Below are 22,985 nucleotides of genomic sequence, written 5' to 3'. Positions count from 1 at the left end.
GTACAGAGTCAATGTGCGGGGACACCGGTTAGTAATGAGACTATATACAGGGAGGTACCGGTACAGAGTCAATGTGCGGGGGAACCAGTTAGTTGAGGTAATATATACACAACCGTTCAAAAGTTTGAGGTCACTTAGACATGTCCTTGTTATTTTTGTCCTCTAAAACAACATCAAATTGATCAGAAATACAGCGTAACATTGTTAATGACTATTGTAGCTGGAAACGGCAGATTTTTTATGTAATTTCTACATAGACGTACAGAAGCCCATTATCAGCAACCATCACTCCTGTGTTCCAATGGCACCTTGTGTTAGCGAATCCAAGTTTATCATTTTAAAAGGCTAATTGATCATTAGAAAACCCTTTTGGAATTATGTTAGCACAGCTGAAAACTGTTGTTCTGATTAAAGAAGCAATAAAACTGGCCTTTAGACTGGTTGAGTATCTGGAGCATCAGCATTTGTGGGTTCGATTACAGGCTCAAAATGGCCAGAAATAAAGAACTTTTTTCTGAAACTCGTCAGTCTATTCTTGTTCTGAGAAATTAAGGCTATCCATGCAAGAAATTGCCAAGAAACTGAAGATCTCGTACAACACTGTGTACTACTCCCTTCACAGAACAGCGCAAACTGGCTCTAATCAGAATAGAAAGAGGACTGGGAGGCCCCGGTGCACAACTGAGCAAGAGGACAAGTACATTAGTGTCTAGTTTGAGAAACAGACACCTCACAAGTCCTCAACTGGCAGCTTCATTAAATAGTACCCACAAAACACCAGTCTCAACGTCAACAGTGAAGAGGCGACTCCGGGATGCTGGCCTTCTCGAGTTCCTCTGTCCAGTGTCTGTGTTCTTTTGCCCATCTTTTATTTTTCTTGGTCAGTCTGAGATATGGCTTTTTCTTTGCAACTCTGCCTAGAAAGCCAGCATCTCGGAGTCACCTCTTCACTGATGATGTTGTGACTGGTGTTTGGTAAAACTGATTTAAGTTTCCCTGCATTAAAGTCCCCGGCCACTAGGAGCACCACCTGTGGATGAGCGTATCCTGTTTGCTTATGGCCTTATACAATTCGTTGAGTGCGGTCTTTGTGCCAGCTTCGGTCTGCGGTGGACATAGAAAGCTACAAAAAATACAGATGAAAACTGTCGAGGTAAATAGTGTGGTCTACAGCTTATCATGAGATACTCTACCTCAGGCAAGGAAAACCTTGAGACTTCCTTAGATATTGTGCACCAGCTGTTGTTTACAAGTATGCATAGGCCGCCGCCCCTTGTCTTACCAGAGGCCCCTGTTCTATCCTGCTGAAAAAGCTTAAAACCTGCAAGCTATATGTTAATCATAACTATTCACCTCCCCAAAGCCAATACTTTGTATAGCCACCTTTTGCAGCAATTACAGCTGCAAGTCTCTTGGGGTATGTTTCTATAAGCTTGGCACATCTAGCCACTGGGATTTTTGCCCATTCTTCAAGGCAAAACTGCTCCAGCTCCTTCAAATTGGATGGGTTCCGCTGGTGTACAGCAATCTTTAAGTCATACCACAGATTCTCAATTGGATTGAGGTCTGGGCTTTGACAAGGTCATTCCAAGACATTTAAATGTTTCCCCTTAAACTACTCAAGTGCTGCTTTAGCAGTATGCTTAGGGTCATTGTCCTGCTGGAAGGTGAAACTCCGTCCCAGTCTCAAATCTCTGGAAGACTGAAACAGATTTTCCCTGTATTTAGCGCCATCCATCATTCCTTCAATTCTGACCAGTTTCACAGTCCCCGCTGATAAAAAAACATCCCCACAGCATGATGCTGCCACCACCACCATGCTTCACTGTGGGAATGGTGTTCTCGTGATGATGAGAGGTGTTGAGTTTGCGCCAGACATAGCATTTTCCTTGATGGCCAAAAAGCTCAATTGTAGTCTCATCTGACAAGAGTACCTTCTTCCATATGTTAGGGGAGTCTCCCACATGCCTTTTGGTGAACACCAAACGTGTTTGCTTATTTTTTTCTTTAAGCAATGGCTTTTTTCTGGCTACTCTTCCGTAAAGCCCAGTTCTGTGGAGTGTACGGCTTAGTGGACCTATGGATGGATATTCCAATCTCCTCTGTTATCTTTGGTCTCTTTGTTGCCTCTCTGATTAATGCCCTCCTTGCCTGGTCTGTAAGTTTTGGTGGGCGGCCCTCTCTTGGCAAGTTTGTGGTGCCATATTATTTAAACATTTTTATAATGTATTTAATGGTGCTCCGTGGGATGTTCAAAGTTACAGATATTTTTTTTAAATATCTAAACCTAAATTGAGCATTTTTCTTGATGTCAGTTCATCAGAATCTGTGAAAAAGACACTAAGTGAAGCTCCCTAAATCTGATTATATAGCCACCATTACTACTGAATCTACTAAAACTGGATGATGACGTCAGCTGCTGTGGAGTGTGAAACGGATAGTGTGTAAACTGTTAGATATGTCCTCGTTGGTGAGCATCGGTCTAAAGTTGCTGCTGCCTGCAGTCGGGTGAAGATGCCCCTAGACGCTGACCGTGCATCGGTTTTGCATTTCCCCCACAAATGGTTAAGGTTGGGGGAAGGGAAGCTGATCCTAGATCTGTTCCTAGGGGAAAAATTCACCCGGCGTGCTGCTGCTGCACAGTTTCTGTTGCATTTGAATGTAGCTTCTACTTCTGGTGCTAGTTCTCTATACGATTGTTCAGGTCCTTGTTGTACGTAAATAATTAGAATCTATTGGAATCTCTAGTCATTGTATTTCTATGGTTGGAAGTATTTACTGTAAGTCACTCCTCATTGACCTGACTAAAGCGTAGGAGTCTCTTATTGACCACTCTTGTCTGCATGCTAAATATCCCCCTATCCCCTACAGACCCATTTGCCGGCCCGTCATGAAAAGTAGCGAGCGCAGGTCATCATCAGAAACCTGTTCACCAAGCACGGGATGCAGTCACATGCAACTTCATCATCGCATATGTCAGAGGAGGATTTTGATTACCTAGCAAGTTAGCGAGGCAAGGTAAAATATCACAAATAAGAGCTCGATCAAGCTTGTTTTCATGGTCATCACCCGCTCACTTAAGTGTGTCAAGGACTTTGAAACATTAGCTATCACGCGACAAAGCTTTTTGGTACCGGGATGCGCGTGCGTCACCCGAACGTGGCGCTTTCTTGTAAACTAAAAAGGGCTCTGGTCAAAAGCAGTGTACTGTATATGGGAAAGGATTCCATTTGGGAGACATTGTCAGTCAGTGAGAAAAAAGCCTGAACGTCGGTATATTCAACTGCATTCTACGCTTGTGACGTGTCTTGAAGATGAGGCATAGCCTGTGGGGTTATGTCATTGTCACACGTGTACACGTGACACAGTTACAGTAGTAGAAGCATAGTGATTTCCTGTCTATTGGAGCTAAGGGGCTGGTATGTGTCGAGAAAGGAGAGGCTTCAAGTCCTATGTGTCTGGAGAGCGTTACATTGCTCCAGGGCCACTGCACTGTAGGTGACCCTGTGCTGCATCCACCCTCTCTCAACCTGGAGCTGTACCCTTCATAGGTCTACCTGTCCATGGCGTACTACTTTGACCGTGATGACCAGGCCCTGCATAACTTTTTCAAAAACCAGTCCCACGCAGAGCACGCTGAGATGCTGATGATCTGTCTTGTTTCCAAGCAGTGGCTCCCCTCTGGAAGCAGTTTGCAGTGCCAGTGCTGTTCAGTGTGTTCTTTTTACCATGCTGGGCGTAGCTCCTCAGCTCGGCATCAAAAACAATGGTGGTGGGGCAGCCAGTGGAGCGGTTTCCCCCTAAGGCAGCTAAACCTGTGTGTGTGTGTCTGTCTGACTGACTGACCGTGCCGTCCTGCGTCATCTTCAGGCAGGAGCCAAAGTCGGCCAGCCGGATGTGGCCGTTCATGTCTAGCAGCACGTTGTCTGGCTTGATATCTCTGGGGGAGGAGGTAGCGAGAGAGAGAGAGAGGTAGCGAGAGAGAGAGAGGTAGCGAGAGAGAGAGAGGTAGCGAGAGAGAGGTAGAGAGAGAGAGAGGTAGAGAGAGGTAGAGAGGTAGAGAGAGAGAGGTAGAGAGAGGTAGAGAGAGAGAGAGAGAGAGGTAGAGAGAGAGAGGTAGAGAGAGAGAGAGAGAGAGAGGTAGAGAGAGAGAGAGAGAGAGAGAGAGAGAGGTAGAGAGAGAGAGAGAGAGAGAGAGAGAGAGAGAGAGAGGTAGCGAGAGAGAGGTAGAGAGAGAGAGAGAGGTAGAGAGAGAGAGGTAGAGAGAGAGAGGTAGAGAGAGAGAGGTAGAGAGAGAGAGAGGTAGAGAGAGAGAGGTAGAGGTAGAGAGAGAGAGAGGTAGAGAGAGAGGTAGAGAGAGGTAGAGAGAGAGAGAGAGGTAGAGAGAGAGAGAGGTAGAGAGAGAGAGATAGGTAGAGAGAGAGAGAGGTAGAGAGAGAGAGGTAGAGAGAGAGAGAGAGAGAGAGAGAGAGAGAGAGAGAGAGAGAGAGAGAGAGAGAGGTAGAGAGAAAGAGGTAGAGAGAGAGAGGTAGAGAGTGAGGGGTAGAGAGAGAGGGGTAGAGAGAGAGGGGTAGAGAGAGAGGTAGAGAGAGAGGTAGAGAGAGAGAGAGAGAGAGAGAGGTAGAGAGGTAGAGAGGTAGAGAGAGAGAGAGGTAGGGAGAGAGAGAGGTAGGGAGAGAGAGAGAGAGAGAGAGAGAGAGAGAGAGAGAGAAATGGTTAGGATTGGCCATGTGTCTTCTCTCCACCAATATATAGCCCTGTATATGATTGTGACATTGTCTTAAAGAGCACCTTAAAGTGCATCAGATAAAATGGACGGCTCAATACACACACCCTCCCCTCAACATTTCTCTCCCGGGTGGCAATCTGAGCTGAACAGCTCGCCATTGTTCACCCACCGTCCCCTCTCTCTCCCGTTCCCCCTCACCTCCCGCTCCCTGGCAGTGCCCTCTGTTGTACTAATCCTGGCACCCTGCTGGGCACAGTGGGCACGGCATAAACACCTAAACACAACCAGCCCAATGCAAACTAATAGGCCACACACACAATATCAACCCACACACACACACCTTTGTTCATGCATTTCTCTTCACAGACACACTCATTCTCTCTCTCCCACAAACCGAAGCATCCACACACAACCATTAGAGTAGAGAACAATCAAACTGTAAGGTGGTGTGTTCGTCAATTAGTGCACGAAAGCAATCTACCATGGCTCTTCTAATTTCACAGTTCCTTTATCCTTTAAACAACTACCATGACGGTCGTAGCCATCACTTGTCCCATTAACCCTTTACGCCTGACAAGACTGAATCCAAACATTACCACTGTTGATTTGAAATGGGACATTTTACAGTACTTTTCGCCGCATTCGTTGATAACGAAATCTGAAAATACTCTGGATACGTTCAGTAACGTGATAAGAATATTCCTGGAAAATGTGGGATACAGTTGAAGTCGGAAGTTTACACACATTTTAGCTAGATACATTTCAACTCAGTTTTTCACAACTCCTGACATTTAATCCTAGTAACAATTCCCTGTCTTAGGTCAGTTAGGATCACCACTTTATTTTAAGAATGTGAAATGTCAGAGTAATAGAAGAGAAAAAAAATTATTTCAGCTTTTTATTTCTTTCATCACATTCCCAGTGGGTCAGAAGTTTACATACACTCAAATAGTATTTGATAGCATTGCCTTTTAAATTGTTTAACTTGAGTCAAACGTTTTGGGTAGCCTTCCAAAGCTTGCCACAATAAGTTGGGTGAATTTGACCAATTCCTCTTGACAGAGCTAGTGTAACTGAGTCAGGTTTGTAGGCCTCCTTGCTCGCACACGCTTTTTCAGTTCTGCTCACAAATTTTCTATAGGATTGAAGTGAGGGCTTTGATGGCCACTCCAATACCTTGACTTGTTGTCCTTAAGCCATTTTGCCACAACTTTGGAAGTATGCTTGCGGTCATTGTCCATTTGGAAGACCCATTTGCGACCAAGCTTTAACTTCCTGACTGATGTCTTGAGATGTTGCTTCAATATACCCACAATTTCCCTCCCTCATGATGCCATCTATTTTGGGAAGTGCATCAGTCCCTCCTGCAGCAAAGCACCCCCACAACATGATGCATGATTTTTGTGTCATCAGACCAGTGGACATTTATCCCAAAAAAGTACAATCTTTGTCCCCATGTGCAGTTGCAAACCGTCGTCTGGCTTTTTTTTCAGCATTTCCCTCACTCAGACGACAAAAAAATTGCAAAAGTTGCCCAATTACAGGGAGGGATGGGGACAACTTCCTGTCACGCGTGGTGCTCAAATTCAGAACGGTTGTCAGTCAAAACCCAGAGCTCTGACAATTACATTCTGTTGTTGCATACGTCCCAATTTAAGTGTATATTAGTGCTCAAATCTGCCATTTTCAACCTGTGTACAGGTATGAGTGTACGGGGTTAACAATAAGTGTTACAATCACTCATATATGCAAACGTATTTAATTTCAAACTTCACATTTCTCTAGTATAGGCAACTTATCGCCACGAACGATATCAGCAAAATGCCTGCGATAACTGATCGGTAAAGTCAGTGAATCATTTTCGGTTTATAGTCCCAGCTCTAGTGTGTGTGTGTGTGTGTGTGTTTTAGAGTGTGTGTGAGTCAGCAAGTGTGTCGGAGTGTGTGTCACAGAGAAGGCTCCCCCGACACTTTCATTCTCTCGTTCTGTTGCTCCCTCTCTCTCACACTTCATCTCTCTCCCTCTCTCATCGTTCCCCTTCTATCCCACCCTCCATCTCTTTCCCTCCCTCCGTTGATTAATCTTGTCCCTCTCCCTCAGTTTCCCCCTCTATCTCACTGCAGTACATCACAGTCTAATACGGCCCGTTCCATTGTGGCATCTGGCCCCTCCGGTGTTCCCAATACTGAAAGGATGCCATAGGAGGAAAAGCAATTTGCAGAAGGCTCCACTTAGCCCAATTGGAAAGCCTTCTTTCGCCGCATTGTTGGCAATTACACCTATCTATCCCATTCAGATGGGTAGGGGCTAAGGGAAAAGGACTACAGGTCGAAATGGTCCCAGACCCTTCCTCTCTCTGGCTGTGGTCAAATTCCCACCCCGTTCAGTCCTCCTCACAGATTCCAAAGCATTAGATCAAATCAAATACAATTTTATTTGTCACGTGCCCGAATACAACCTTACAGCAAAATGCTTATTTACAAGTCCTTAACCAACAATGCAGTTAAGAAAATACCTAAAAAAACAATTAAGAAGAGATATGAAGAACAAATAATTAAAGAGCAGCAGTAAATAACAATAGCGGGTCTATATACAGGGGGGTACCGGAACAGAGTCAATGTGTGGGGGGCACCGGTGTCGAGGTAATTGAGGTAATTATCAACATGTAGGTAGAGCTAAAGTGACTATGCTTAGATAATAAACAAAGAGTAGAAGCAGCGTAAAATTGGGGGGGGGGGGGGGGGGGGGGGGGGCAATGCAAATAGTCTGGGAGCCATTTGACTAGCTGTTCAGGAGTCTTATGGCTTGGGGGTAGAAGCTTTTTAGAAGCCTCTTGAACCTAGACTCTGTGCTCCGGTACCGCTTGCCATGCGGTAGCAGAGAGAACAGTCTATGACCAGGGTGGCTGGAGTCTTTGGCCCCCAAAAAATGTGCGCCTCCCTCTGACACCGCCTTGTATAGAGGTCCTGTATGGCAGGAAGCTTGGTCCCGGTGATGTACTGGGCACACACACACACAGACACACTGGGGCGGCAGGTAGCCTAGTGGTACCCTCTGTAGTGCCATGCGGTCGGAGGCTGAGCAGTTGCCATACCAGGCAGTGATGCAACCCATTAGGATGCTCTCGTTGGTGCAGCTGTAAAATCTTTTGAGGATCTGAGGACCCATGCAAAACATTTTAAGACTCCTGAGGGGGAATAGGTTTTGGTGTAAGCATGGGGCTTACAGGGAGTTTTTCAGCACAATCATCAAATAAGTCCCTTCCTTCCTTTTTAAATCCATGAGGGGGAGTGAACAAGTGCACACTTCAGGGAGAAGGGTAGAGTAATAAAGAACGGGAGAGCAGCCTCTGTCTGTGGGTCGGGCAGGAAGGAAGCAGCAGCGCAGGATGGCTGGCCAGGACTGTATTTCACAGGGGGCATTGCTTCCAGGAAAATACTCTTCCATATCCCACATCCACACACATCCCGGGCATCAGGTACAGGGCCAGTCACGTGGGGAGAAACCCCCTAACACACACACTTCAGCACTTCCACACAGTTCCCTCTCAGAGAGAGCTCTGCCTACTCTGTACCTGTTACACATTCACACTCACCTCTCTTCAAACACTTCCAGAGAGAGCTCTGCCTACTCTGTACCTGTTACACATTCACACTCATCTCTCTTCAAAACACTTCCAGAGAGAGCTCTGCCTTTCTATATATCGGTCACAGACACACATCCCTCTTACCTGTGGACGTAGTGTTGTTGGTGTATAGAGTGGATGGCCAGTACCATCTCTGCCACATAGAACTTGGACATGTCCTCTGGGAGACGGTCCTCGAACTTACTGAGCAGGGTCAAGAGGTCACCGCCCACATAGTAGTCCATCACCAGGTACTACAGAGGAGAGACAGGTTATATTGTGTTCACACACAGTGGTCCATCGCCAGGTACTACAGAGGAGAGACAGGTTATATTGTGTTCACACACAGTGGTCCATCATCAGGTACTACAGAGATAATGGCAAAGCAAAAAATTGATTTTAGAAATTCTAGCAAATTTATTCAAATAAAAAAACTGAAATTTCACATTTACATAAGCATCCAGATCCTTCACTCAGAACTTTGTTGAAACATCTTTGGCAGCGATTACAGCCTCGATTCTTCTTAGGTGTGACTGAAAACAGGATGCACCTGAGCTCAATTGCGAGTCTCATAGCAAAAGGGTCTGAATACTTATGTAAATAAGGTATTTTTGTTTTTAATATTTAATAATTTCCCCCAATTCTTTGAAAAACCTGTTTTCGCTTTATCATTATGGGGCATTGCGGGTAGATTGATGAGGAAATAAATACATTGAATCAATTTTAGAATGAGGCTGTAACGTAACAAAATGTGGAAAAAGTCAAGGGGTCTGAATACTTTCTAAATGCACTATACAGCAACACACACAGATACTACACACCCAGACAGAGTACATACAAGTGTGTGTGTGTTGGTTCTTCTATCCTTGTGGGGACCTAAAATCCCCAAATGTCCCCACAAGGATAGTAAAACAAGAGAAAACCTCCCTCGTGGAGACATTTTCCACATCCCCATGAGGACAAAGGCTATTTAAGTTTAAGGGTTAGGGTTACAACTAGAGTAAGGGTTTAGTGGTTAGGTTTAGGAGTTAGGGTAAGGGTTTGGGGTTAAGGTAAAGGAAAATAGGATTTTGAATGTACTTTAGTTACCCATGAGGATAGAAGAACATAATGTGTGTGTGTGTGTGTGTAAAGCTGTTACCAGGAAGTTGTCATCCTGGAAGGCGTAGTGGAGGGTGGTGATCCACTGGCAGTCTCCGTTCACCAGAACGTTTCTCTCCTCGCGGAAACACGCCGTCTGTGTAGAAAACAATGACATCGAGGGGTCAGCTATGACATATTCCCTACTTTCGTGCACACAAGAACGCGCATACACACACACACACAAATGTGGATCAACTGAGAATTGGAAAACTATTTTAAAAACGTCAATTTCATACAGGTCAGTCTGAATGAGGAATTCTTGAAAACCACATCAATGACCCTCCTCCCCCTCTGTCACTAAAAACCACATCTTTGACCCTCCTCCTCTCAGTCACTAAGTTCCCGTACTCATCCTCTCACACGAGCAGTCTTTCTCACAATTTCCCTCACACACAAATGGTCATTCATAGATCCCCCACTTGCTTGCTCTCACTCATGCTCCTTATTACATGTCAAGACTGATGTCATGAGGGTAAACAGTATTACCGTTATGTACAGTGCTGTTTGCCATTCCCACCTTTCCAGGAATCCTCCAAACAGGTTCTCTGGAAAAACATGGGAACTTTAGCAAAGCTTCTGGGAATTTTGCAACCCTCCTTTTGTGTGCAAAATTTGAAACGTATGAATGTGTCTAAAAGACACTCTGCATGTACACCTCCCTACTATTGTTTTGCACCCCCTTTTGCTCTCAGAACAGCCTCAATTCATCAGAGCATGGACTCAAGGTGTTTGTCATCCCCATTCACCCTCTGAATGGCACACACACACACAATGCATGTCTTGATTGTCCCAAGGCTTAAAAATCCTTCTCTAGACTGATGGAAGTGGATTTAACAAGTGACATCAATAAGGGAGCATAGCTTTCACCTGAACTCACCTGGCCAGTCTATGTTACGTAAAGAGCAGGTGTTGCTAATGCTTTGTACACTCAGTGTATAATGCCCTAATAGGTCAATTTGGTCCAGATTATCAAAATAGCTCACTAATTGGGCACTCTAAATGCCAACAAATGGTTTTAAAAAAACATAAATGTACCAGCTTTGTGGTTTGAGTGTCCGCCTGAGATTGGAAGGTTGGGAGTTTGATACTTGGCCAAGTTATACCAAATACTAAAAATGGGAGTCTATGAGTGTCTGCTTGGCACTCAGCATTAAAGAGGTGGATTAGGGGCAAGGACCTGCAACAGACTAGCGTCCCGTCCAGAGGGTGTACTTCTACGTCAAGCTGCCACGCTACAGAAACAGCAGATCGACTCCTGCTCCTATGAGCCAATCCGGCTCGTGAAATGCTACTTTACAACCTGACCTTGACCAATAGTTTTCAATTGCAAAAAATGTATATAAAAAAAAAAAGGTACAGATGCTTACTAAATCTATTCCTAAACTGAAAATAATATACAAAATAAGCAATAACCTATTAGGCAAAGGGCATACTCAAACAACTGTTTGTAGCTACAGTATTTGACCAGATTGACGTCACAATCCAGGGCCAAACCTCATGACAAACAATGTACTGTGTTCTAACTGTGGATTTGACACTAGTACATTTTGTCAGGTATTTTAGATTTAGTTTTAGTCCCATTTTAGTAATTTCATCCTTAGTTTTAGTTCTTATCAGTCGACTAAATCTCTGGACTATTTTACTCTAGTTTTAGTCACAGTCATTTTAGTCACTGTATTATTTTTTTCATGAGATAATTCAGATTTACCTTTAACTTATATAGTGTAAATTAAGACAGCCATCTCCAACTAGGCCTACTATCCCCTCTTATAGCTGACGCATTGCTATTGGCAGATTGCAACCAATGCCAGCAATGATTTACCATATACAGTGCTTCAGGAAAGTATTCAGACCCCTTCCCTTTTCCCACATTGTTACGTTATAGTCTTATTCTAAAATGGATACACATTTTAATCAAACTGCACACAATACCCCAAAATGACAAAGCCAAAACTGTTTTTTAGAAATGTTTGCCATTTTATAAATATACACAATTGAAGTCAGAAGTTTACATACACTTAGGTTGGATTCATTAAAACTCATTTTTCAACTACTCCACAAATTTCTTGTTAACAAACTAGTTTTGGCAAGTTGGTTAGGACATGAGGACTGGCCACCCCTCATAGCCTGGTTCCTCTCGGTTTCTTCCTAGGTTTTGGCCTTTCTAGGGAGTTTTTCCTAGCCACCGTGCTTCTACACCTGCATTGCTTGCTGTTTGGGGTTTTAGGCTGGGTTTCTGTACAGCACTTTGAGATATCAGCTGATGTAAGAAGGGCTATATAAATACATTTGATGAGAAACAAGATTCTCTGGTCTGATGAAACCAATATTGAACTCTTTGGCCTGAATGCCAAATGTCACGTCTGCCGGAAACCATGCACCATACCTACGGTGAAGCATGGTGGTGGCAGCATTATGCTGTGGGGATGTTTTTCAGCAGCAGGGACTGGGAGACTAGTCAGGATCGAGGGAAAGATGAACGGAACAAAGTACAGAGAGATCCTTGATGAAAACCTGCTCCAGAGCACTCAGGACCTCAGACTGGGCGAAGGTTCACCCTCTAACAGGATAATTACGTACACTGCCAAGACAACGCAGGAGTGGCTTCGGGACAAGCCTCTGAATGTCCTTGAGTGTCCCAGCCAGAGCCCGGACTTGAACCTGATCGAACATCTCTGGAGAGACCTGAAAATAGCTGAGCAGCAACTCATCCAACCAGAGAAACTCCCCTAAAACAGGTGTGCCAAACTTGTTGCTTCATACCCAAGAAGACTGGAGGCTATAATCGCTGCCAAAGGTGCTTCAACAGTACTGAATTCTAGAATAAGGCTGTAACATAACAAAACATGGAAAAGTCAAGGGGTCTGAATACTTTCCAAATACACTGTAGCCTAGGCTAGAAAGCCTTGGCTATAGGTTAAACAATTTAGCCATACAGAGGAGTGAATAACAACGATTCCCTTGATCAAGAGGAGAATCTGAGCATTCCAACAATGCCAGCAATATTACTGCTCCTAATATTCAGCAAATAGCATTAATATTTCCAATCGGGAAAAAACAAATGCACTCGCGAGAGCGGCAACAGAGATGAACAGAGCACATGGCAAAAAAAAGAGCTTCTGATGTGATCAAAGCAAAAATAGCCTACATGAAAGTAAGGGAGGGAAAACATTGTTTCTAGTTTAGGTTAGTTACTATTGAAATGTCCTGGCTGCCCTTCACTTCCAAAGATTGACGAGTGACTGAAGTGACCAGCTGGGAGCGGTATGGGACAGCTGGGCAGATCCGCTCAATCAGACCGCGCAACTGAAAGACGTTAATTCGGCCAAAGAGAGAATAAATATTATGCAAAGCCATGCATGCTACTGATTGGAAAAAACGGATGAAAAGGAGAGTTGATGTCAAATTGAGTGTCCATCACATGGTGACCACACCTCTCCCGTTGCGCACATTGCTCAATAAATGCACATGTTATTCAATGACTTCATCCAAACTGCTTGCGTGCATCTGCATAGCCAGGCGCTAAAATATAATCCGTTTTTGACAACGCGCTGCAAGTCCCACCTCTCCCATCTCCTCGTTGGGTTTTAGGAACATATTTAAAAAATAATCATAATTAACCTTTATTTAACTAGGCAAGTCAGGTAAGAACAAATTCTTATTTCGAATGACAGCCTACACCGGCCAAACCTGGACGACGCTGGGCCAATTGTGTGCCGTCCTACGGGACCGCCCAATCACGGCCAGTTGTGATACAGTCTGGATTCGAACCAGGGTGTCTGTAGTGACGCCTCGAGCACTGAGATGCAGTGCTATAGACCGCTGCACCACTCGGGAGCATATACCCACGTGGGTGATTGACAGATTAGTTAAGGTACACACCCTGCGTGTCCTGATTGCGTCTGGTGTGATTGGACAAACTCAACACGCGCGCGAATGGCGGATGCACAGTCTTCTCAGCACGTTAGTTTTACATGGAATTCTCGCATTTTTTTTCATGGCATCTGGTCTCGTTATAGTCATCAGTGTTCGTCAGGGAAAATAGGTTGTTGACAAATATTTGTCGTCATAGTTATTAATTAAGCAGTGGTTTGTTTGCGAATCCCATCCGTCTATCCATCTATCTAGGATCTAAATACCAATTTATTTACCTATTTATTTTTATCTACTCATCTTTAAATACTAAAGTTTCCTCCGCTGCTGGTTGGAATGCCATGCTGCAAGCAGTGCTGTGTGTACAGTACAATCGTTAACTGCACGCCCGTCTTGCCTAGGCTGCAAAAACACTGAGGGATTGTGGGATGGGGATTACTGATCATTACTGACAAAAGCTCCCGCGACGCAGCGTATCGGGCCTCAGGCCACTGTCAGAGCCCATTGAGCTGAAACTAGGTCAAGATGTGGAGAGCGGCACAGTCTAAGAAAGTGGCCGCCCTGGTCTGGCCCTCCACTCTCCAAGCTTCGAATACACCGGTGTGAGGGGAATGCAAAACTTTCTGGCCCAAGAACAACATCCAGGAGCAAATTCACCATAAACCAGAAGATCTCCAGAGGCGCTGACTAGGTTCAGCTCAATGTCCTTGTCCTCTAGGATGAGTTGATTAGGATCAATCCTAACCTTGAGCATTGCAGGGATGAATTCATATCTGACCCTGGATCAATGGTTAGGGGCAACCTGGCTAAATATACTCTGGGACAGAGGTATTATACTAAAGCCGAGCCTCCAATGGTAATAGCTAGGGCTGTGGCGGTCATTCAATTTAGTCAGCCGGTGAATGTCAAACAAAAAACTGCCGGTCTCACGGAAATTGACCGTTCATTAACGAAAACACATTTAGCATCTCCTGGCTTCCACACATAGCCTACCAGCCACTGATGCAGACCTTTGGAACATCTACATTGTAAAATGTCCACTAAATCCATGTAATATATCCTTCACCATCACACTAAATCAATGTAATATATCCTTCACCATCACACTAAATCCATCAAATATATCCTTCACCATCACAATAAATCCATGTAATATATCCTTCACCATCACACTAAATCCATGTAATATAGTTTACACCATCACAATAAATCCATGTAATATATCCTTCACCATCACAATAAATCCATGCAATATATCCTTCACCATCACACTAAATCCATGTAATATATCCTTCGACATCACACTAAATCCATCGAATATATCCTTCACCATCACAATAAATCCATGTAATATATCCTTCACCATCACACTAAATCCATGTAATATAGTTTACACCATCACAATAAATCCATGTAATATATCCTTCACCATCACAATAAATCCATGTAATATAGTTTACACCATCACAACAAATCCATGTAATATATCCTTCACCATCACACTAAATCCATGCAATATATCCTTCACCATCACACTAAATCCATGTAATATATCCTTCGACATCACACTAAATCCATGTAATATATCCTTCACCATCACACTAAATCCATGTAATATATCCTTCACCATCACAATAAATCCATGTAATATATCCTTCACCATCACACTAAATCCATGTAATATATCCTTCACCATCACAATAAATCCATGTAATATATCCTTCACCATCACACTAAATCCATGTAATATATCCTTCACCATCACAATAAATCCATGTAATATATCCTTCACCATCACAATAAATCCATGTAATATAGTCTACACCTTCACAATAAATCCATGTAATATATCCTTCACCATCACAATAAATCCATGTCATATATCCTTCACCATCACAATAAATCCATGTAATATATCCTTCACCATCACAATAAATCCATGTAATATAATCTTCACCATCACACTAAATCCATCTAATACACTGCTCAAAAAAATAAAGGGAACACTTAAACAACACAATGTAACTCCAAGTCAATCACACTTCTGTGAAATCAAACTGTCCACTTAGGAAGCAACACTGATTGACAATAAATTTCACATGCTGTTGTGCAAATGGAATAGACAAAAGGTGCACATTTGTGGCCTGCTGGAGGTCATTTTGCAGGGCGCTGGCAGGGCACCTCCTGGCACAAAGGCAGAGGTAGCGGTCCTGCTGCTGGGTTGTTGCCCTCCTACGGCCTCCTCCACGTCTCCTGATGTACTGGCCTGTCTCCTGGTAGCGCCTGCATGCTCTGGACACTACGCTGACAGACACAGCAAACCTTTTTGCCACAGTTCGCATTGATGTGCCATCCTGGATGAACTGCACTACCTGAGCCACTTGTGTGGGTTGTAGACTCCGTCTCATGCTACCACTAGAGTGAGAGCACCGCCAGCATTCAAAAGTGACCAAAACATCAGCCAGGAAGCATAGGAACTGAGAAGTGGTCTGTGGTCACCACCTGCAGAATCACTCCTGTTTTGGGGGCTGTCTTGCTAATTGCCTATAATTTCCAACTTTTGTCTATTCCATTTGCACAACAGCATGTGAAATTTATTGTCAATCAGTGTTGCTTCCTAAGTGGACAGTTTGATTTCACAGAAGTGTGATTGACTTGGAGTTAAATTGTGTTGTTTAAGTGTTCCCTTTATTTTTTTTGAGCAGTGTATATCCTTCACCATCACAATAAATCCATGTAATATATCCTTCACCATCACAATAAATCCATGTAATATATCCTTCACCATCACAATAAATCCATGTAATATATCCTTCACCATCACAATAAATCCATGTAATATATTCTTCACCATCACAATAAATCCATGTAATATATCCTTCACCATCACAACAAATCCATGTAATATATCCTTCACATCACAATAAATCCATGTAATATATCCTTCACCATCACAATAAATCCATGTAATATATCCTTTACCATCACAATAAATCCATGTAATATATCCTTCACCATCACAATAAATCCATGTAATATAGTTTACACCATCACAATAAATCCATGTAATATAGTCTACACCTTCACAATAAATCCATGTAATATATCCTTCACCATCACAATAAATCCATGTAATATCTTCTTCACCATCACACTAAATCCATGTAATATATCCTTCACCATCACAACAAATCCATGTAATATATCCTTCACATCACAATAAATCCATGTAATATATCCTTCACCATCACAATAAATCCATGTAATATATCCTTCACCATCACAATAAATCCATGTAATATATTCTTCACCATCACAATAAATCCATGTAATATATCCTTCACCATCACAATAAATCCATGTAATATAGTTACACCATCACAATAAATCCATGTAATACAGTCTACACCTTCACAATAAATCCATGTAATATATCCTTCACCATCACAATAAATCCATGTAATATATTCTTCACCATCACACTAAATCCATGTAATATATCCTTCACCATCACAATAAATCCATGTAATATATCCTTCACCATCACAATAAATCCATGTAATATATTCTTCACCATCACAATAAATCCATGTAATATATCCTTCCACCATCACAATAAATCCATTATTTATTTTAGACAGATTTAAAGAAACATGATATGAAGAAAATGTAGTCTATTTCAGAAGAACAGAATAGCATACTCTGAGTTGTCCTTATGTTAGTCCCTGATCTGGCTATGCCATATGGCTGTGGGCAACACAAGCTCTTTTTAGCAGACAAGCTTTGCTTAGAGTTCAGTTGAATTATTTTATATTATTTTATAGTATGAAGAATACAATTGGACATAGCTGAATCAAATAGAAAGGATATTGCTATGTGGCTATTCTGTGTTGAGCGGTTAACAAAGAAACAGGTACTCCTATTTGCTTAATTTAGAGTTATTAATGTAACTTTAGTTGTGATACAAATGTTGGCCTATATGTTTTGATTTTTAATACATTCTAAGGCTGCATAATGTGACTAATGGTGATATGAAAAACAATTGCAAGTAAGGCATGAGCTCTGATTTGTTCCTTGCGCAGGCTGTACACACTTCATCAGTCTCTCATTAACAATTTGACAAGCACTTGATAATGCCTCGAATTCCCCAGCTGCATCCCCTTTGTGCGGCTGTAATGTCCCCTAAAAAAGGGGACATTACAAGGGCAAGGGGACATTATCCCGGCTACATGCCGAAGCACCTCTCACTCACATGGATCTGTCACGTGATTGGGTCTTTCTCAAAGGCAAACCTATCGCGTTGAAAAAAGTGTTTTGTTAGCTCTCCTCAAACAATAGCATAGAATTTTCTCGCAGTAATAGCTACTGTAAATTGGACAGTGCAGTTATATTAACAAGAATTTAAGCTTTCAGCCGATATAAGACACTGCTATGTACCAACATTTGTTGTTTCTCTAAAATCTGCCATCTTGACACAACGGGCTGCATGATTTACAACTGTCCCGTTGACGGAACGCCAATCCTTATTAAAGTGACTATGCATATATGGTAAACAGAGAGCAGCAGCAGTATAAAGAGGGGTTGGGGGTGGGACAACGCAAATAGTCTGGGTAGCCATTTGATTACCGGTTCAGGAGTCTTATGGCTTGGGGGTAAAAGCTGTTGAGAAGCCTTTTGGTCCTAGACTTGGCACTCCGGTAACGCTTGCCATGCTGTAGCAGAGAGAACTGTCTAACTGGGGTGGGTGGGGTCTTTCAACATTTTTAGGGCCTTCCTTTGACACCGCCTGGTGTAGAGGTCCTGGATGGCAGGCAGCTTAGCCCCATTCCCTCATTAACTTCTTGCAACTATAGGGGGTGCTGTTTCAAATTAGCATAATTGTCTCTACAGATTAAACTGCCTAGTACTCAATTCTTGCTCGTACAATATGCATATTATTGTTATTATTGGATAGAAAACACTCTCTAGTTTCTATAGCCATTTGAATTATGTCTCTGAGTGAAACAGAACTCATTCTACAGCACTTTTCCTCCCAGTGTGTGAGATTTAGACATCTTGGCCTCTGGTTCCAGATCAGTTTTTAAAGTCTCTGTTAATCCTATGAGATACAAACACTGCCCACGCCTTCCTCTAGATATCAGTAAGTGGTGACAATTTGAATGGAGTCGATTGCACAATCATTGGCTCTATAAATGACCAAATACCGGAAGTAGAGTTCCTTTGGACACTGCGCTCAACGCGAGAAGGATATCTGACTGGCCTTTTTCCAAGCATTGGTTTAGCCAGTAATATAGCGTCGGTCATCTTTTTACTTGTTATAGGTGTTAGAAACATCATAATGTAGTTAATTTAAACCGTTTTATGGCAATTTATATCCGTTTAGTGCGATTTTGAGGCATTGCTTTGTAATAGACTTTGAAGCTCCGGGCACGTTTCGGGGTCCCGGTCGTACGTTAGTGGGCATTTCGACGGACAAGTGGACATCTTTCGACCAAAAGAAGATTAGACCCAAGAAAGGATTCATTGTCCAAGAATCTGATGGGAGAACAGCTCATAGTAAGAACAATTTATGATGATAAATCGTGTTTCTGTCGATAAATGTTAAACGTTTATGCCGCCATCTTGTTTGCTATAGCTTCACTTGGCGCAACCTGTATTGAAAAGGATAATAAAAAAAATGTAATTCCGCGTAGTAAGAATTAAATTGTCTATCAATCGCTGTCCACCCTGTATTTTTTAGTCAAGTTTATGAGTATTTATGTATAAGACTAGATCACTGTCTAATATGGTGCAGGACATTTTCTGACCAGCTGAGCTACTTTTGTCATTGTCTAACCATGATTTTGGTGGCTAAATATGCACATTTTCGAAAAAAAAACTCTATGTGTATGTTGTAATATGATGTTACAGGAGTGTCATCTGAAGAATTCTGAGAAAGTTAGTGAAAAAATTAATATATTTTGGCGATGATTACGTTATCGCTCTCTTTGGCTAGAATCAATGCTCTGGTAACGTTTGCGTATGTGGTATGCTAATATAACGATTTATTGTGTTTTCGCCGTAAAACACTTAAAAAATCTGAAATGTTGTCTGAATTCACAAGATCTGTGTCTTTCATTGCTATGTGCTGTGTATTTTTAAGAAATGTTTTATGATGAGTAAATTGGTAATACACGTTGCTGTCTGTAGTAATTCTAGGAGCTTTGGTGAGATTTGTGATGCTGGCTGCAATGGCAAACTATGATTTATACCTGAAATATGCACATTTTTCTAACAAAACCTATCCTATACCATAAATATGTTATCAGACTGTCATCTGATGAGGTTTTTTCTTGGTTAGTGGCTATCAATATCTTAGTTTAGCCGAATTGGTGATAGCTACTGGTGTTGAGAGAAAATGGTGGACAAAGAAAAATGGTGATTTTTGCTAACGTGTTAAGCTAATAGATTTACATATTGTGTCTTCCCTGTAAAACATTTAAAAAATCTGAAATTGTGGCTTTATTCACAGGATCTGTATCTTTCATTAGGTGTCTTGGACTTGTGATTTAATGATATTTAGATGCTACTATTTAATTGTGACGCTATGCTAGCGATGCTAATCAGTGTGTGGGGGGGGGGGGGGGGTGGGGGGTGCTCCCGGACCCGGGGTAGAGGCTCCTGAAAGGTTAAAATGCAAATCAATTTATAACATTTTTGACATGCGTTTTTTACTGGATTTTTCTGTTGTTATTCTGTCTCTCACTGTTCAAATAAACCTATCATTAAATGGGTCTTCTCTGGGTCTTCTCTATGACATATAAATTAAACTACATCCAGTGCAGGACCTTGACTTGACTGGGACTTCTAGCACTTCTATTTACAGCCTTCAATTGGAGATTTTGGACACTACAGTATGATCCATACCTCGGCTCTCTTCAGCATCTCCCACTTGTTCAGGATCTTCATGGCGTAAACGCGTTCTGTGTTCTTCATCTTCACCACCGCAACCTAGAGAGGGGGAGTGAAATGGAGGGATTGGGAGAGAGATAAAGAAAGAGATGGAGGGGGGGGGAGAGAGTGGGAGAGAGAGAAATCATTAATACACAATTAAAATGCAGCCTAATTAAGAGAGCTGAGAATTGCGGGTTCTTCCTTATTGATGTTTCCTGCCATTTCCTACTGGCCTAGTTACTGTAAAACTAGGAGCCTCCCCAGGACCCACTGCTTTCTAAGATAGTGGGTGCATTCCAAATGGCACCATATTCGCTATATTGGGCCCTTGTCAAGAGCAGTGCACTTTTTATTTGTATTTATTTCACAGACTTGCCTAGTTAAATAAAGGTTGGATTTAAATAATGTCACTTATATAGCCCCATTAGGTAACCTATAACAAGTTAGTTCATCAATGTGTAATAGTTAGTAGTGGCACTAACATTTTAATCACCACCTGCTTTCAATATTCACCACAGCCTATCCTCAAAATGATCCCCTCATAGGCCCTAGGAAATATCCCAACCTAGCAATTTTGTCACACATACAGTATATACCCACCACTACTGCAGTCCATTTGGAAGACCCATTTGCGACCAAGCTTTAACTTCCTGACTGATGTCTTGAGATTTTACTTCAATATATCCACAATTGTCCTGCCTCATGATGGCATCCATTTTGTGAAGTGCACCAGTCCCTCCTGCAGCAACGCACCCCCACAATATGATGCTGCCACCCCGTGCTTCACGGTTTGGATGGTGTTCTTCGGCTTGCAAACCTCCCCCTTTTTCCTCCAAACATAACGATGGTCATTATGGCCAAACAGTTCTATTTTTGTTTCATCAGACCAGAGGACATTTCTCCAAAAAGTATGATCTTTGTCCCCATGTGCAGTTGCAAACCGTAGTCTGGCTTTTTTATGGAGTAGTGGCTTCGTCCTTGCTGAGCGGCCTTTCAGGTTATGTCGATATAGGACTCATTTTACTGTGGATATAGATACTTCTGTACCTGTTTCCTCCAGCATCTTCACAAGGTCCTTTGCTGCTGTTCTGGGATTGATTTTGCACTTTTCGCACAAAGTACATTTGTCTCTAGGAGAAAGAACGCGTCTCCTTCCTGAGCGGTATGACGGCTGCGTGGTCCCATGGTGTTTATACAAGCATACTATTGTTTGTACAGATGAACGTGGTACCTTCAGGCGTTTGGAAATTGCGCCCAAGGATGACCCAGACTTGTGGAGGTCTACAATTTTATTTCTGGGGTCTTGGCTAATTTCTTTAGATTTTCCCATGATGTCAAGCAAAGAGGCACTGAGTTTGAAGGTAGGCCTTGAAATACATCCACAGGTACACCTCCAATTGACTCAAATGATGTCAATTAGCCTATCAGAAGCTTGTAAAGCCATGATATACTTTTCTGGAATTTCCCAAGCTGTTTAAAGGCACAGTCAACTTAGTGTATGTAAACTTCTGACCCACTGGAATTGTGATACACAGTGAATTATAAGTGAAATGATCTGTCTGTAAACAATTGTTGGAACAATTACTTGTGTCATGAACAAAGTAAATGTCCCAACCAACTTGCCAAAACTATAGTTTGTTAACAAGAAATTTGTGGAGTGGTTGGAAAAACGAGTTTTAATGATTCCAACCTAAGTGTATGTAAACTTCCGACTCCAACTGTAAGTATCTAACCCCTGTCCCCAGACGTGTTTGAAGCACCATAACTGTTGGTTTAGATCTATTTGGCCTGTAAGTGCTTGTGTACGGTTTTGAATTTGCATCTTAATAAATCTTATTTTTCTCCAATTTCCGCCTAAAATGACATACCCAAATCTAACTGCCTGTAGCTCAGGACCTGAAGCAAGGATATGCATTTTCTTGATACCAGTTGAAAGGAAAAACTGAGGAAATGTGAAATTAATGTCGGAGAATATAACGGGACAAAAAACGTAAAAGCAAATTTTTTCCGTAGTTGTGATACAACCTAGCGATTCTAGGTGTTATTTAGATGTTGTCCACACGATGGCAGCAGTGTATGTGCAAAGTTACAGACTGCCAGGAGTTTGCCCAAATGTGCCGAAGTGGTCAATTTATACATTTTAAAAACTTTAGTTTATAATGTTTTTTTAATCATAGCTCATTAACAGCTCTCATACATATGTCTAGGGTGTTACGTTCCCCAGTTTCTGTGTTCTGTTTTGTATTTGATTGTGTGTTTCAGGAGATGGCTTCCTGAAGTACTCCCCAACCAGCTGATTGGTCAACCCCAGGCTAATTGGTGATTGGAGCTGACCCCGCCCCCTCGTCAAGAAGCAGCTGACTCTAATCACCATTGCCACCTGAAGATAAAAGCCAGTGTTCTGCCCAAGAAGATTGAGAATAGAGAGAGGAGATGAGATTTGGAGTAGAGATTTGGAGATTAAGAGAGAAAAATTAGATTGTGATATAGTGTGGGTTGTGTATCAGAAAGTGTGGTATGTACTGTTGTTGTTGGTAGCAGTTTTTCTATGTCCTGTGTTTGTGAGTGTTTGTGAAATCATTAATAATTACTCTGTTTCATTTGTTCCCAGGGGGGAAGGAGAAGGCACTTTGGGAGTGCTTAGGCAAGAGGCCCGAGGGCATACATATACCCATAGTATAT

At 42.4% G+C, this 22,985-nt stretch overlaps 1 protein-coding gene across 1 annotated transcript in view; it reads right to left on the bottom strand.

Moving 5' to 3' along the window:
* LOC129824894 (serine/threonine-protein kinase MRCK beta-like) overlaps positions 1-22,985 on the bottom strand; it is a 130,455-nt gene that overhangs the window by 62,494 nt on the left and 44,976 nt on the right. Inside the window, 4 exon segments of the mRNA XM_055884444.1 lie at positions 3,847-3,940; positions 8,460-8,608; positions 9,496-9,591; positions 20,277-20,360. Coding sequence (XP_055740419.1) covers positions 3,847-3,940; positions 8,460-8,608; positions 9,496-9,591; positions 20,277-20,360 — 423 coding nt within the window.

The sequence above is a fragment of the Salvelinus fontinalis genome, chromosome 27, assembly GCF_029448725.1.
Source record: "Salvelinus fontinalis isolate EN_2023a chromosome 27, ASM2944872v1, whole genome shotgun sequence".
In the NCBI taxonomy this organism is placed as follows: Eukaryota; Metazoa; Chordata; class Actinopteri; order Salmoniformes; family Salmonidae; genus Salvelinus; species Salvelinus fontinalis.
The sequence above is the reverse complement of the archived record's forward strand: the minus strand, read 5'-3'. Positions and strand labels throughout refer to the sequence as shown.